Source organism: Mesoplodon densirostris, chromosome 4 (genome assembly GCF_025265405.1).
Source record: "Mesoplodon densirostris isolate mMesDen1 chromosome 4, mMesDen1 primary haplotype, whole genome shotgun sequence".
NCBI classification, from domain to species: Eukaryota; Metazoa; Chordata; class Mammalia; order Artiodactyla; family Ziphiidae; genus Mesoplodon; species Mesoplodon densirostris.
The window spans coordinates 149329059-149343876 of record NC_082664.1 but is presented as its reverse complement, the minus strand read 5'-3'; the positions used below and the strand labels follow the sequence as shown (position 1 = coordinate 149343876).

At 38.6% G+C, this 14818-nt stretch overlaps 2 protein-coding genes across 2 annotated transcripts in view; both read right to left on the bottom strand.

Annotated features, from left to right (window-relative positions):
* SH3GL3 (SH3 domain containing GRB2 like 3, endophilin A3) overlaps positions 1–14818 on the bottom strand; it is a 64568-nt gene that overhangs the window by 41969 nt on the left and 7781 nt on the right. The window contains exons 2-4 of the mRNA XM_060095353.1: positions 13806–13874; positions 7604–7676; positions 4881–5024 (exon numbers count right to left, since the gene is read on the bottom strand). Coding sequence (XP_059951336.1) covers positions 4881–5024; positions 7604–7676; positions 13806–13814 — 226 coding nt within the window. The 5' untranslated portion in view covers positions 13815–13874. The remainder of the gene's footprint in view (positions 1–4880; positions 5025–7603; positions 7677–13805; positions 13875–14818) is intronic.
* LOC132487615 (ubiquitin-like modifier-activating enzyme 5) lies at positions 2632–3774 on the bottom strand. Its single transcript, XM_060095352.1, has one exon. It carries the CDS (start codon positions 3741–3743, stop codon positions 2712–2714), a length of 1032 nt encoding a protein of 343 aa, XP_059951335.1. The 5' UTR covers positions 3744–3774; the 3' UTR covers positions 2632–2711.

The following is a 14818-nucleotide window of genomic DNA, read 5'->3' as shown; positions in this document are numbered from 1 at the left end:
TATTAGTGAAGCGGGGAGGAGCAGAAAAGTTTTTCTAAACATGATACCAAAGCCATAAACCATAAAAGAAGACCAATGAGCCCCACTAAATAAAAAGCAAAAATCTTGTTCCATTAAAATGACCTCCACCTACAACATCAGAAGGTATATGCCTACCTGGGGCAAAACTTCATCAACATATGAGACAGACAAAAAGCAAGTATCCTGACCACTGAAAAAGCTCATAAACCAGTAAGAAAAAAAAAATGAACACCTTAATAGAAAAATAGGCAAAGGACACAAATATACAATTCACAAAGATGATGACAAATGTGAAAAAAAATCTACCTCACACATAATCCAAAAAATAAAGTTAAAACAGCCCCCAGATATCAGTTTTATTTGCTATAAATCAAATTATCAGTTATTTAAAAGGAAACTAAAAAGATAATTCCCAGAGTTAGTAACTGTGCTGAGAAACACACTCTCATACCTTCCTGGCAGGAGTGTCAATATGGTATAACCTTTCTGGAGGGTCATTTGGGACTATGCTTCAAACACCTGAAAAATAGGGCATACTTTTTTTTTTTCTAGTCAAGCACTATGGGTTTATTTAGTAATGTAAAATCCAGTGATGATTAATTTTTCATAGCTGCCTACATATACAAATTTTCATGGCATGCAGATTGTCAAGAGAGCTCTTTAGGTTACAAAAGATACTTGTTACCAGATTTTTTCTGCTAAAATAATAACTTTAATGGAAGATATAAGATAAAAAAGATTAGATAAGATTTGGGGGCTTCCCTGGTGGCGCAGTGGTTGAGAGTCCGCCTGCCGATGCAGGGGACGCGGGTTCGTGCCCCGATCCCGGAAGATCCCACATGCCGCGGAGCGGCTGGGCCCGCGAGCCATGGCCGCGGAGCCTGTGTGTCCGGAGCCTGTGCTCCGCAACGGGAGAAAAGATTTGGTACAGTATAAGACACCAGCAGGGTACAGTGCCAAATTAAGAACAGAAAAAATGTCTTTAGAAGATAGCAGGTTCTAATATGTATATGTATAACTGTTTCAACTTGTGTACACCTGAAACTAACACATATTGTAAATCAACCATACTCCAATAAAAAATTTTTTAAAAAAGGATAGTAGGTTCTAGCTATTTATCAAACTATATAAACTTATAAGTAAAGCCTTACCAAATTAGTGTACCAGAGGTACCAAATTAGTATACCAAAGGAGTGGGACTTAGAAAGACTGCATTTCTTTTTTGAAATTCAAAGCATCTCTAGGAACTAGAAAAGTTATTTTACAGATGACTACACTAAAATTTTAAACAACAACAAATGACCTACTAAGGCAACGTAAATATGTTTCAAGGCTAGAAAAACTATCCCCATACTTTCCTGACATCACTCTAAACATAAGAATCGCAGTATGCTAAAATCTCAAAGCTAATATATTAAACATATTTGATATTTGGGGCTTTCTGAAATTATTTTTAGAATTTTACTTTACAAGTGGGAAATGCACTATTAATTTTTTAATGACATTTTCCTCCTAGAGATAGAATTTAGACATTTATATCTTTTCAGAGCAAAAAAGTCATCAGGAGACTAGCATAGTACCAGCCTACAGATAATGGTTACACACGCACGTGTCTTTATTAGTCTCCAAACCATTAGGAATTTATTTCAAACAAGATTCTCTAAGCCTTCATTACTTGTATGCAAAATCCAGAGAAAACCAGTTTATCAAATTACGATTTCGTGGTCACGATCAGGGAAAATGATACTCTTCCCTGTGAAGAAATACATGTCAGTGGTTGCAGAGGCAATTTAGACCTCTTTTATTGTCTGTTACCCAGGACAAACCTTTGCCAATATCTAATTACCCACGGAATCAAATTTAAATAAAATAAAGTATTAGAAGGTAGCCCATATGATGGGTATAAAGTAGACGATCTTAGCCTAAATTTATCTTTTGCTCCTCAATAAAGCACACTGCCTCAGATATATGTTCCACAGATGATATGCTTTTTCTTAATCAGTGCAGAAATATAATTTGTACATCCTGAAAATATCTTTATCTGTCTATCCATGAAGAAAGCTTCCTCTTATTTGCCTCTGTCTTGTTTTGAATATATAATTCAGAGGTTTACAAACTTCCAATGACTGTTTTTCAGCTTGTGTTTCATCAGGAAACATTTGAAAGGATGTTTTTATTTTCTAGATTTACTATTTGAAACTCATTGCTGCTCAAGTTAGTAGTAGTGGGCAGTTTTCCTGTAGAGAGCAATTCCAAACACAATGAGTAGATGCCTGCTGGCTCTAATCAATAGGTTGTACCTCTTGTCCTTTCCCTGTATTTGACCACACACTATTCTGTTGTCCATGGCCTCAGGCAAATCAAATTGGTCCTTTCTTCCCACCCCTCCCAAAAGGCAAAAAACAGTTCAATGGCTAAGTTTTAAATAAGATTTATAACTGCCTGCAATAATCCTTTGAAGTTTTCTTACTAGAATATGAAACATGAGTTTTAGGAGAGTTTCTGATTTAGTTGAAGTGGGAGGGTGGGGGGGGGAATAACAAGCAATAGTCACACTATTTTTAAACAATATAACAATTCAGTGAAGATTATACATCAACTGATGTTCCCCTAAGTTTTAAATGATTTTCTTTTTAATTGCTAGGGAACAGGTTTAGACACAGGAAATAAAATACAGGCCAGTCCATTATTTACATGTTCTTCATCTTGGCCATGAGGTCTTCCAAGCTTTCACCAGAATCTTCCACTGTTACTTCAGGTACAGAATCTTCTTGCTTTGGGGGAACTCTATATACCACTGTAATTCCTTCAGGTAAGTCAGGAATTGGACCTGAAGAACTTTTCAGTTCCTCTTCTGAAACCTCAGGTACCAACTCAATACCCCACACATTGTTGTCATGTATTATCTCTTCCTCTTCTTGAACAACCTTCTGTGTGGGCAGTGCTGCTACCTTTTTCTTATATTCTTCCTGTTGCTTAATACAATTTCTGTCATCACACTGAGGATTTGGCTTCATGGACATAGTAGGGAAAAAATCCTGCATTGCATTGTATCCAAGGTAAAAACTAACAGTACCAAAATTTAACAGAAACTTTAACACATTTTGTACCAAGATCCCAGCAACCACTCCCATAGTGGTAGGAAGACTGGCTGCACAAACACCTTCTCGTTTCAGAGTCTTCTCATCAATATTTGCAGCAACTACAAGCAGTGGAGCACACGCAAAACAAGCAGATTCTCCAGGAATTATGAGCTGTATATGCCCTGAAACTGCATTTTCACTGACCCCAGACTCCATCCATGTTTGTCCAAGCTCATTACAAGCTGTATTTATTGTCATTCGAGCTTCAAAATTGTCCACACAGCTAAGAACTAGGTCAACAGGTTTTCCTTCTTCTAATCCACCATTACTTATTCTATTCATGAAACATTCAAAGCTTTCTACTGTTGTTATACTGTAGTTGTGTACTTCAAAAAGAACATCAGGATTAATGTTCCTCAAAGTATGTTCTGCTGCTTGAACTTTACTTAATCCTGCTTGATGAGGCTGGAAGAAAAGTCTATTTATATTGGCCAGTTCCACCTTGTCATAGTCAAAGAGTAGCAACTTACCAATGCCACATCTTGTCAGCATTTCAGCAGTCACACTGCCAACTCCACCAACACCTACTATTGCTACAGCAAAGGCACGGATTTTCTCATAGTCACTTACAATTCCCATTCATTTCAATGCCATCAGGAGGCTGTAAGGGTTGGAATTCACCACTTCGGGGCTCATCTTTTCCATGCGGGCCCAACCGCCTCCTCCATCGCCGCCCCACAGGGCCCGGCGACTTCTCTCCTGGGCCAGTTCCTGCTCCAGCTCCTCGACCCACTGCTGCAGCTGCTCCACAGACTCGGCCATGGCTGGGACCCTGGCCACTAGTGCTCCCAGCCCCGGTCATCGACGTCGCAGCCGCCCCATGCTGTTGGCCTGCTGGGCCCGTGAGGGGTATGTGAGGAGGCACCTCGCGGTGGTCTTCCTAGCCCACAACCCTGAGGAAGCCCTCCAAGCGCCTCCCGGACTGACAATCTCTGCTGCTCCTGTGGGCCTCCCAGACGGGCATACTCCTGACTCAGCAACTTCACTACCAGGAATTTCATCTAAGAACATAATCTTGGATATTCCCAAAGCTTTAACCATGAAAAAAGTGCCTATCGTAAATGCTATGTAATTTTTTTTTCACATAAAGAAGAAAAATCTAAATATCCTTAATGGGATTGATTGAACAAACTGTGGATACATGGAATATTATGCAGCCTTTAAAAACAATATGGTAGAAGACTGTCTTATGACATGGACCATGCTATAGCCAGTGGGAATAAGCAGATTTACAAAAGGGAATTAGGGTATGTATACTATAACCCCATTTTAATTTTTTTAAAGGTGTATGTGAATATATATAAGAATAAACAAAAGGTATAAAGGATATACAGCAAAGTGTGTAATTGGGCCCATCACTGGGTAGGTAACTATGGGTGATGCTGGCATTTTCCTTTATTTTCCTTGCCTATGTTTTCTAAACTTCCTGCAATAAACATGTATTACTTTTCTTTTAATTTTTATTTATTTATTTATATTTTGGCTGTGCCACTCGGCATGCAGGATCTTAGTTCCCCAACCAGGGATCACACCCGCGCCCCCTGCATTGGAAGCAGCAGGGTCTTAACCACTGGACCGCCAGGGAATTCCCGAACATGTATTGCTTTGATAATATGAAAAAAATAACAAGCGTTGTTAAAATGAAGGTTTTGTGCATAACCTAAAATCGACAAAGGATGCATTCTCAGCTCTCCCAGGTGATGTGGGAATACTCACCAAAAGTGGAGCCTTCCCCGAGCTCCTTTCCGTATTTCAGCATGCAGTCGCCCAGCAAGCCTTCCGTCTGTGGGTACCCCGTGGTTTTCACCTGTCCTCGGATCTTCGACACAGTGTTCAGCATTCCTAGCTTAGCTCTGTATGCTTAAAAACATTATCATTTGTAATTCCTTAAAATGGCACGGCGGAAAGACAGGTACATAGCATGTAACAAATGGGGCTGGAGAAATCAAGGTCACCCTAGACAAAATGTCAGAGCCCTGAGACAGGAAGGTAACTTGTGTGACCAAGTTACTCGCATGGTTTTCTAGATTCTTAACCGGGGTGGGTGCTAAGGGCACTGTTGCACAAACATGATGAAAAATAGAAATTATGGCACACACTGTTGACTCCCAAATAATAGTAACTGGAGCTCTCATTACCCCACCCACCGCTTAGCCACTGAGTCAGACACTGACATCTGGGCAGACAAATTTTCCTGGGGAACAATTGCAAACTAAGAATAGAATTGCTGAGGTGGATGTTGCAAACCAACTGGTGGTTAATAGCCCCCCACCCCCAAGAGTGTATCCAGACTGATGATATTTAACTTCATGGTACAGGGCCACTGCGCTGCACACTCCTGTCTAGGAAGCCTAACCAGTAGGAGACAGATGCCCACATGGAGAACCGGAGTCCATGTTGATGGTCCCTCAGGTGCAGCTCCACTCCTGGACCCAAGGGAAATGATAGGTGGCCACTAAGTCCTTTCTCTGACTTAGGCCATGAGTGTTTACTAATCCCAGCTCTGTGTGACACACCATGCTAATTACTGGGACTCCAGAGAGACCTAAGACAGCCTCTGTCCTCAAGGAGCTCACACTCTAGTTACTGGAAGGCAGAAAATACAAGATGTAATTATGCAAATAAAGTCTTATGTGGTGTACAGAAAGAAAAATATAACAATACACTGAATAAAGATGGAAAGATGCCCCCCCAAAAGTGCAGAAATAGTGTAAGATGAAGAAGGGGGAATGCTTATTATGGTTTATAACCAACAGATAAAGAGTAGGCTGCTTTGACCAAAGAAGAAATTAATACAGGACAAATCAGGAACTACCTAGGGGGAAATGTGACTATGAACTGAACACCAAGCTAAGGATTTGGGAATTTATTCTGTAGGCTAGGTGGTGTTTGAGATAATTTTAGGTTGTAAAGGGGTAAATTTTTATTGTCTTTTATTTTAATAATTACATATTTATTTTAAAGTATTCTAGACTAGCGCTTCTCAAACTTTAATGTGCATGCAAAGCACCCAAGGATCCTGTTAAAATGCAGAGCCTGATGCAGTCAGTCTGGGATGAGCCCACGTTTCTGCATTTCCCACAGTCTCTCAGGGGATGCCGATCCTCCTGGGCCATGGACCACACTTCGAGTAGCAAAGCTTTAGACACTCACGGTGCCAGTCTTTTTGAATCTTGCTCACCTCATCCTTGAAGCACTTATCCTCCTGGTCCCCAGGCACACAGGCTTCACTCTCCCGCCACAGACACACACACACACACACACACACACACACACACACTCTGCTCCTCTTCCCCACTGTCAGGGCGGGATGTGGGACGCAGCAGTCCTGTGACTGAGGGCCACTAAATGGAATGAGAGGCTGCTAGGCCTCCCCTCCTCTTCTCCAGGAATAACCAGAGGTGTCTGGCCAAGTGGACACTTTCATTGTTGGCCAGTACCTCCCTCCCCCATTCCAGTGTCAGCTCATTGAGGGCAGGTTCCCTTCCAACTCAACTGTATATCCCAGGACCCAGGAAACCCCCTTGCCTAGAGGGAGCATTTGCTAAATATGTGTTGACTGATTCATCAGGAAAAGGGACTTGTGTGGTTCAATCACTGACGAGGCCCAGGAAGAGATATATAATTATGCTTTTTAAAACTATAATCAGCTGTACAGTTTTAAAGAATTCTATACCTGCCATCCTGCCTGGACATAATATTTTATTCAATGTATGTTTTTAAATTTATTTTCTAGATTTTCAGATGGTTGGATGTGTGCTGATTCCTACAGCTGAGGGAATCACGATAATTATGTACAAATAATAAATTCATACAAAGTAAAGGCAGCTTTGGAAAGCCACAGAATTCAAAGCTTGGACGCCCTCTATTGGTTTCTATAGTTTAGAACTTAGGAAAACTTCATCAAGGGATGCTGCTTCAATACCTAGGAGTGAGAGACCTCCTGTCCAGAAGCTGCGGTAACACTGGACCTTCTCATGTTTCTCATGTTTATCGTACCTCACTTCATCAGCATTTAAGCCATGAAGTGAAAGCCATTTCAAAGTCACAGGCACCGTTAGAACAGGATGGCAGAAATTTTTTTAAAAAAGAAAAAAAAGAGGAAACAGCTGAATAAGAAAACATGGACAAAATATTTAGTGGGTTTCTGAAGCATCTCATAAAAAATGTCTTTGCTTAGCAGTGTCTTGCTGCTAAGACCAACACTCCACCCAAATAACGTCACTATAGTTCACAGAAGTGTCTGCTCTGTTTGTCATCAGCTACGATTCACTGCAACTACCTTTAGTCACTCAACTTAAAAAAACTGAATTTCATTATTCGGACACAGAGGACATTGTTTCTAGATCACGCCAACCATATGCTCAGTAAACCTGGGTTATTAGAATCTGTGACAGCGAATGAACAATTGAATATTTCAAGACATTTTCTAACTTTACCTGGATTCGGCTGAAGATATTCTGTGGCTTTTGAAAGAATTTCTGCAACAGCTTTATTGGTAACATCTATTTTCTTAAAAAAAGAGAAACACATGAAGATATTGGTAAATGACAAACAGTGAATTCTACAGAAGAACAGAGAAATAAATTTGATCAATTTAATATATATAACACCCTTATAATGATTTTAATCCAAATGGACATTTTCAACATTTTTGGAAGAGGTAATATTTTCTTAACTTTTTGATTCTGGGACATCCTTCCAATAATTGCTCCTCCCAATGATGGTGGAGAAGACTAACTTCTTATTCTACATTAAAATGAATATTAATGTAATATTTAGGAAACTTGGACAAGTTATTATGCTCCACTAGATTACTGGTTGTGCGTGAAGGTCTCTCAAAACCAAGACTATTTCTGAGCCAAACTTTCCTTATTTGCTGGGTGAACTTGAATTTCTGCACTTGTACAAGGATGCCATAATAAGGATTCATATGAGAAACTACCTCAGTAAGCCAACGACAAAAGAATCATCATCACTTGTATCAATATTATCACTGAAATACATATTCTTCTGTTCTGTGGGCAGAAGATGCTAACAACAAAGGTTTCGCTGCCAGGTTAAGACTGAATCTTTCCTTCCTCAAAACCATTCCTGGATACTCTGGCTGTTGGTTAACCAGAAAATGAATGTGAGACTATACAATAAAAGTTAACTATGCACATTTCAATAGCTTTACTTTATACCATCAATAGCCCAAAAGAAAATGTTTTAAAGGAAAAGGAGATCCCATTCACAAGAGCAGCAATTAAAAAATAAGCAATAACGAGGAAGAAATATTGTGAGAAATGTACAATACATACTTGAAAAGCCACATTCCTAGATGGGAAAATTCAGTTTTGGAAAGATGTAAATCCTCCCCCAATTAACATGTAAAAGTAATTCAAAGCCTATCACACTTTCAATTTTTTCTTTTTTTGGTTAAAACTTGGCAAATTAATAATAAAGTTAGATTCATACATCACACTACATGCAGAATTAAAAATATGGACCTAAAAACAAACTGTAAAAGTACTAAACTATGCAGGAGAACATTTTGAAATACTGGGGTGGAAAGGATATTCCAGGCATCACCAAAATCCAAGTATCATAGATGAAAAGACCAAAATTCTGACTCCATAAAATTTCAAATGGAGGGCCTCGCTGGTGGCGCAAGTGGTTGAGAGTCCGCCTGCCGATGCTAGGGGATACGGGTTCGTGCCCCGGTCTGGGAGGATCCCATATGCCGCGGAGCGGCTGGGCCCGTGAGCCATGGCCGCTGAGCCTGCGCGTCCGGAGCCTGTGCTCCGCAACGGGGGAGGCCACAACAGTGAGAGGCCCGCATACCGCAAAAAAAAAAAAAAAAAAAAAAAAAAAAAAAAAAAAATTTCAAATGGAACGGTGAAAAGACACAATACACGAACTTTGATAAAAGTGGTGAACAGAAACTAAAATGCAAAAAAAAAAAAGGGTTAGTATCTATTATACTCCGTACTCCCATTAAAAAAAAAAAAAAAGCAACCGACTAGAAAGAAGGCAATCTACAAAAGAGGAGAAATACAAGTTGCTTATAAACATTGACAAAATATTCAGGAAAATTATAAATTAAAAGGAGATACTTTCCACTCACCAGATTGACCCCCAAAAAATCTTAATTGACTAGACCCCATATAAGGTATTATACAGGTGTGGAGTAATGGGCCCTTTCATATACAATAGGAGTGCTAAATGATACGATCTTTTTGAGATCAAGGTGAAGTACCTATTAATGTACCATCTATCATACTTCCAGGGGCTTAGCATCTAGAAACATACCAGTAAACTGCACGGAGGTAAAAAGATGTTTCTTAGAACATTTTATATAGTCATAAAAACTGAAAACAACTTAAATTACAATCATAAGAGATTGGCTTGATAAATTGTGAAACATCCAAATAAGGAATACTCTTTAATCACAGAGGGAAAATACACAGAAGATCTATAGGTACTGGGAAGACGTCCCCTGTGCATTGCTAAGGAAAAAAGCAAGCTGGGAGTGATGTCTAATACAAAAAAACTCTTTTTTGTCATTTGATCTATGATCTGTTCAGGGTCAGAAGCTTTCAACGAAGCACTCTCATCCAATCTGAAATTGTATTTGTTCCCCTTAGGTGAATGCTTAAATTTGGGGCCCCAGGAAGGTTTAAAAAGACAGAACAGAAATGAAGAAATGAATCAAACCCATATTACTGATACACGTGTGCTAGCTGTGTGTGTGGGAATGTGCCTGTGTGTATGTGTACTTGACTTGGTAACGAGTTTTGTAAACTTTGAACTCTCTTCAGTATGTTCAATTGTTTATGAAGATCTTTGAAATGTTTAAGAAAATTTGACAACTTAATGTTTATATTTTATTAGAGTTACAAGAAACGTAAGTGCATAGGAAAATCCTGTTTTAGATTTGATGTTAAGTTTGAGGGACTCCTATGCACTGCATTTGTATTGCAGGAATTTGCATTAAGGGAATTTGCTTAATTATGTAACTAGTTTGTGACAAATGTATAAGGATTTCATCTGTTCAGCTTATGACTTAATGGAAACTAAAATGAAGATTAACTAAAAATGATCATCACTTTTACACTGGAATTACTAAATTTATAAATAAAATCCATATGTGCAGTTTAAGGCTTAAGAAGAACTAGGTTTTTTATCGTATAATATCGCTTATATGTGGAATCGAGAAAAATGGTACAGATGAACTTATTTGCAAAGCAGAAATAGAGTCACAGATGTAGAGAACAAACTTATGGTTACCAAGGGGGGAAGGGAGGGTGGGATGAACTGGGAGATTGGGATTGACATATATACACCACTATGTATAAAACAGATAGCTAATGAGAACCTGCCGTGTAGCACAGGGAACTCTACTCAGTGCTCTGTTGTGACCTAAGTGGGAAGGAAATCCAAAAAAAGAGGGGATAAATGTATACATATGACTGATTCACTTTGCTGTACAGCAGAAACTAACACAACATTGTAAAGCAACTATACTCCAATAAAAATTAATTTTAAAAAAAGAAAAAAAAAACTAGGTTTTAGATTTATAACTTTATATATATTCAATATTAATTAAAACACAACGTAGAGTGGTCATTCCATGTATACAACCCTCTTTGGACATGAAAAGCCACCAGGTATCTAGGAGTCACCTCTGAGGGGTGAGGATGAGAGGAGGTAGAGGCGGGAATACTTTCTACTTAGACTCTTCTATTTCTTTTTGGAAAAAAATGCCAAGAAACAAATGGCCTAAAACTCACAGGCCTTGATGTACACATACTGGTGGTGCTTCCAGGACAGCCCAGGAATCAATACAAGGAATAAACCCTTTACAAATTAAAGAGGATGCCACTAAACATGCTGGCAAAAATAAGCAATCAAGTTGAACACTGAAAAAAATAACTCACGTAGTTTAAAAACAAAAAAATTAAAAACAAAACCTCCCTTCTAGAATAACTGGGGACATCGGGGGGTGGGTATGTGTGTTCAGGTTAAGAAAATGCAATGCAAATATCTCAGCAAACCATCAGGACAAACAGGGGAAAGCAGAGAGGTGAAAATTATTTTTGTAAAGCCTACCTGGTGTGAGGACGTCTTTGTTGGTAGATTAAATCTGGAATTTCCATCTGTGTTGGTACCCTACCCCTGAGGTGCCCAAAGCCTGTGCCACTGACACTCCCAGACCTCGGCCCTTGGGTTAGAGAGCTGCTGGCAGCCCTGATTTCTGACACCTGTTTATAATAATCTTTTTTTTTAATTTAAAGAATTGGGAGATTGGGATTGACATATATACACTAATAGGTATAAAATGGATAACTAATAAGAACCTGCTGTATAAAAAGATAAATTAAATAAAATTCAAAAAAAAAAAGAATCCACATCTGTCATTATATTCTTCTTATTCCTTATGTAGTTTGTATTTTCTCTCTTCCCTCTCTTGCTCACACTTAGTAGAGGTGGTCTTTCAAAAAAAACCAAACAAACAGTTCTTGGTTTTATTTATTGATTCTACCTTTTTGTTATTATTGTTTTATATTTTATTAATTTCTCATTTATCTGTATTGATTTCTTCCTTCCACCTAGAGTGATTTACTTTGCTGTTATTTTCCTAGCTTTTTTGCTTGAATGATTTATTCACTCTCTTCCAACATTTATTTTCTATTAAATGCATTGAAGACTTAGCCATATATCACGGGTTTTGACATATAGAGTTCTCATGACTAAGTGATCTTTAATTTTACTTTTCATTTCCTCTTGAAACAAGAATTATTTTTACATGTTCTTCCATTTCCAAACATCCAGAATTTGGCAACTATACCTTCCTTGTAATCCTTGTGTTCTATGATTTTACTTTGAGAAATTTGTTGAGTTTTTTTCCCATAGCCCAATAAATAATTGATTATTGAAATTGTTTTAAAGAAATTTGAAATGAATTCTCAATTTGAGGAATGCAGATATCTATATTATTTACAATCAAAGTTGTCATATTTTATGAAAATTCTCTATGAGCCTATCTATTATTTAATTATCTGTTACTTTATGAGAAAGGTATGCAAAATCTACTCTGATTTTTGTCAGTCCTCTATGCATTGACAGCTTTTACCTTACATATTCAGATGCCATGTTAAATGATGCATAATGGTTCATAACTGTTATAATTTCCTGATAGATTACATGATACATCTTTCTATAATTTTTTAAAACCTTCTTTTTCCTTTTAGTGGCCTCATATTTTACCTAATTCACCTCTTCTAGAAAGTCCTTAAAACTTCTTGACCTATTAAATATTTCCATGCTTTTCACTGCTGTAATAAAACAGATAATAGACTTTCTTTTTGTATTTCTTCTGTCACTCATTCAGGTTTTGGGGGGAAAGGAAGTAAACAAGAGGGGTCTCAGTCCAACAACCGAAACTAAAATTATTGAAATGTACTTTTAAACTTAACATCTCAACTGAATCATTTTATTAGTAATACAGTTACACAAATATCTTTATTTATCAAGAGATTTTTAAAGTAATTTTAGGTATGCCAATGATGTTTAAATGTTCTATGTTTTTCAATCTTCAGAAACTAACTTTTTCCAAAAGCAAAACAAATTAAGCTTTCTATCAAGGCCTTAACATTTCTAGAAAATTAATTGTGCTCACCCAGAAAATAAGAAGCTCCCTGGAGGACAGTGTGGCCAGGTCCAGGGTATCCTGAAGACAGTAACCCCTACAGCCCCAAGGCACAGTCTGGGGCTGGATTTCCTTCCCCAGAATCTGCTGAAAGCTCTACTACCTGCTATAGCCTGTATCCTCCATGTTACACCTGAGGAAGGATGCTTTGCTTTCTCTCTGCTCTCTCTCACCTGGGGACTCTAATTATTAAAACTAGGCTATGTTTAAAGGTCCCAAAACAAAGGGGAAAGGACCTGAGGAAGCTGATAATTAGTGATGGTCCCACTTCTGCCTCCACCTAAACTACTTCACACAGTTGACCAGGAAGCTTGTTCAGGGACTGAGACTCTACAGTCTTCCTTTGTCATGTGTTAACAATCACGTCTGTAACGTGCTCATTGTATTTTTTAAATGCTTTCATACACATTAATTTTTCTGCATAATTCTCAAAACATCCACATGAGGCAAGCAGAGCACACATTATCATCCTTGTGTCACCCGTCAGGAAAGTCTGAAACCAGCTTATCCAAGTTGATTGACATGGCTGGTTCCAGTGGATAAAAATTACTTTTTATGCAGCTGCTGCAACACGTGGGAACAGGGTCAGAGTCTTCCACACATTAAATCAATATTTATATATTAGAAGAGCCTCCTCCCCGTAATACATTTCGACTCTCCAAGATATTAAATCACAATCACTTTGGCCTAAACTGTTTGTCAAGATGGACCATCTTTTGAGCATTCTGACTCTTGTCCACTAGAGGGAACCAGTTAGCCACATCCCATCTCCCAAGGTCCAGGGTCTTTATTTGGACCTTGAAGAATGAAAGAACTGCCTTTTGGATTCCATAATCCACACCTGAATTCAAACATCCTAGATCCCCACTCTAATATCCTTTACAGTATCAGTATATCTCATCACAATGAAAGTCAAATTTATAATTTACATTAAAACGTTCTCTTACCCTTTCCATGTCAAGAAATTCATCATCTAGTTTCGTTCCTTCAACGCCACTTATTTTTTCACTAAACAGCTGCAGAAATAAACACAAGTAATTGTACTGTACAATCATTTGTTATCACAGTATTTTACCCAAATTATTACAAACAAAAACAAAAAAACTCAGGTTCAGTTTGTTGGATTTTTTTCAATTAAGTCCTTTAAGGAAATTGTTGGAAGGAGTAACCATAGCTAAGAACATGGGAAGATACACATTCCTCACTCATTCAACAGATATTTATTATGCACCTACTATATGTAAAACACATGGTAGTTGCTCTAGTAGAAACATAAATAAGATTAATCCTGGTCATCCAGGAGCCCACAGTTCAGCAAAAGAGTTCATATACCAACAGTCAACTAAAATACAAGGGAGAGGGCTTCCCTGGTGGCACAGTGGTTAAGAATCCACCTGCCAATGTAGGGGACACGGGTTCGAGCCCTGGTCCAGGAAGATCCCACATGCTGTGGAGCAGCTAAGCCCGTGCGCCACAGCTACTGAGCCTGCGCTCTAGAGCCCACAAGCCACAACTACTGAGCCCGCAGGTCACAACTACTGAGCCCACACACCACAGCTACTGAAGCCCACATGCCTAGAACCCAGGCTCTGCAACAATAGAAGCCACCACAATGAGAAGCCCACACACCGCAACGAAGCGTAGCCCCCACTCGCTGCAACTAGAGAAAAGCCCGCGCGCAGCAACAAAGACCCAACGCAGCCAAAAATAAATAATAAATTTATAAAATACAAGGGAGAAACAATAAGAATACAAAATAATAGTACAGAACACAAATTGTTGTAAACATCTTAAGTGATAAGCATTTCAGTGATTCATAGAAAGGATTCTGTGAACCTACAGTGTAAAGGGTAAGGGTGGGGATCATCCAGGACTTGTTTCCTAGAAGGCCTGGCATCTGAACTGGCTTTTTAAGGACAGGGGACATTTCAACAGGCAGGACTGAAGGAAGGCCTCTGGT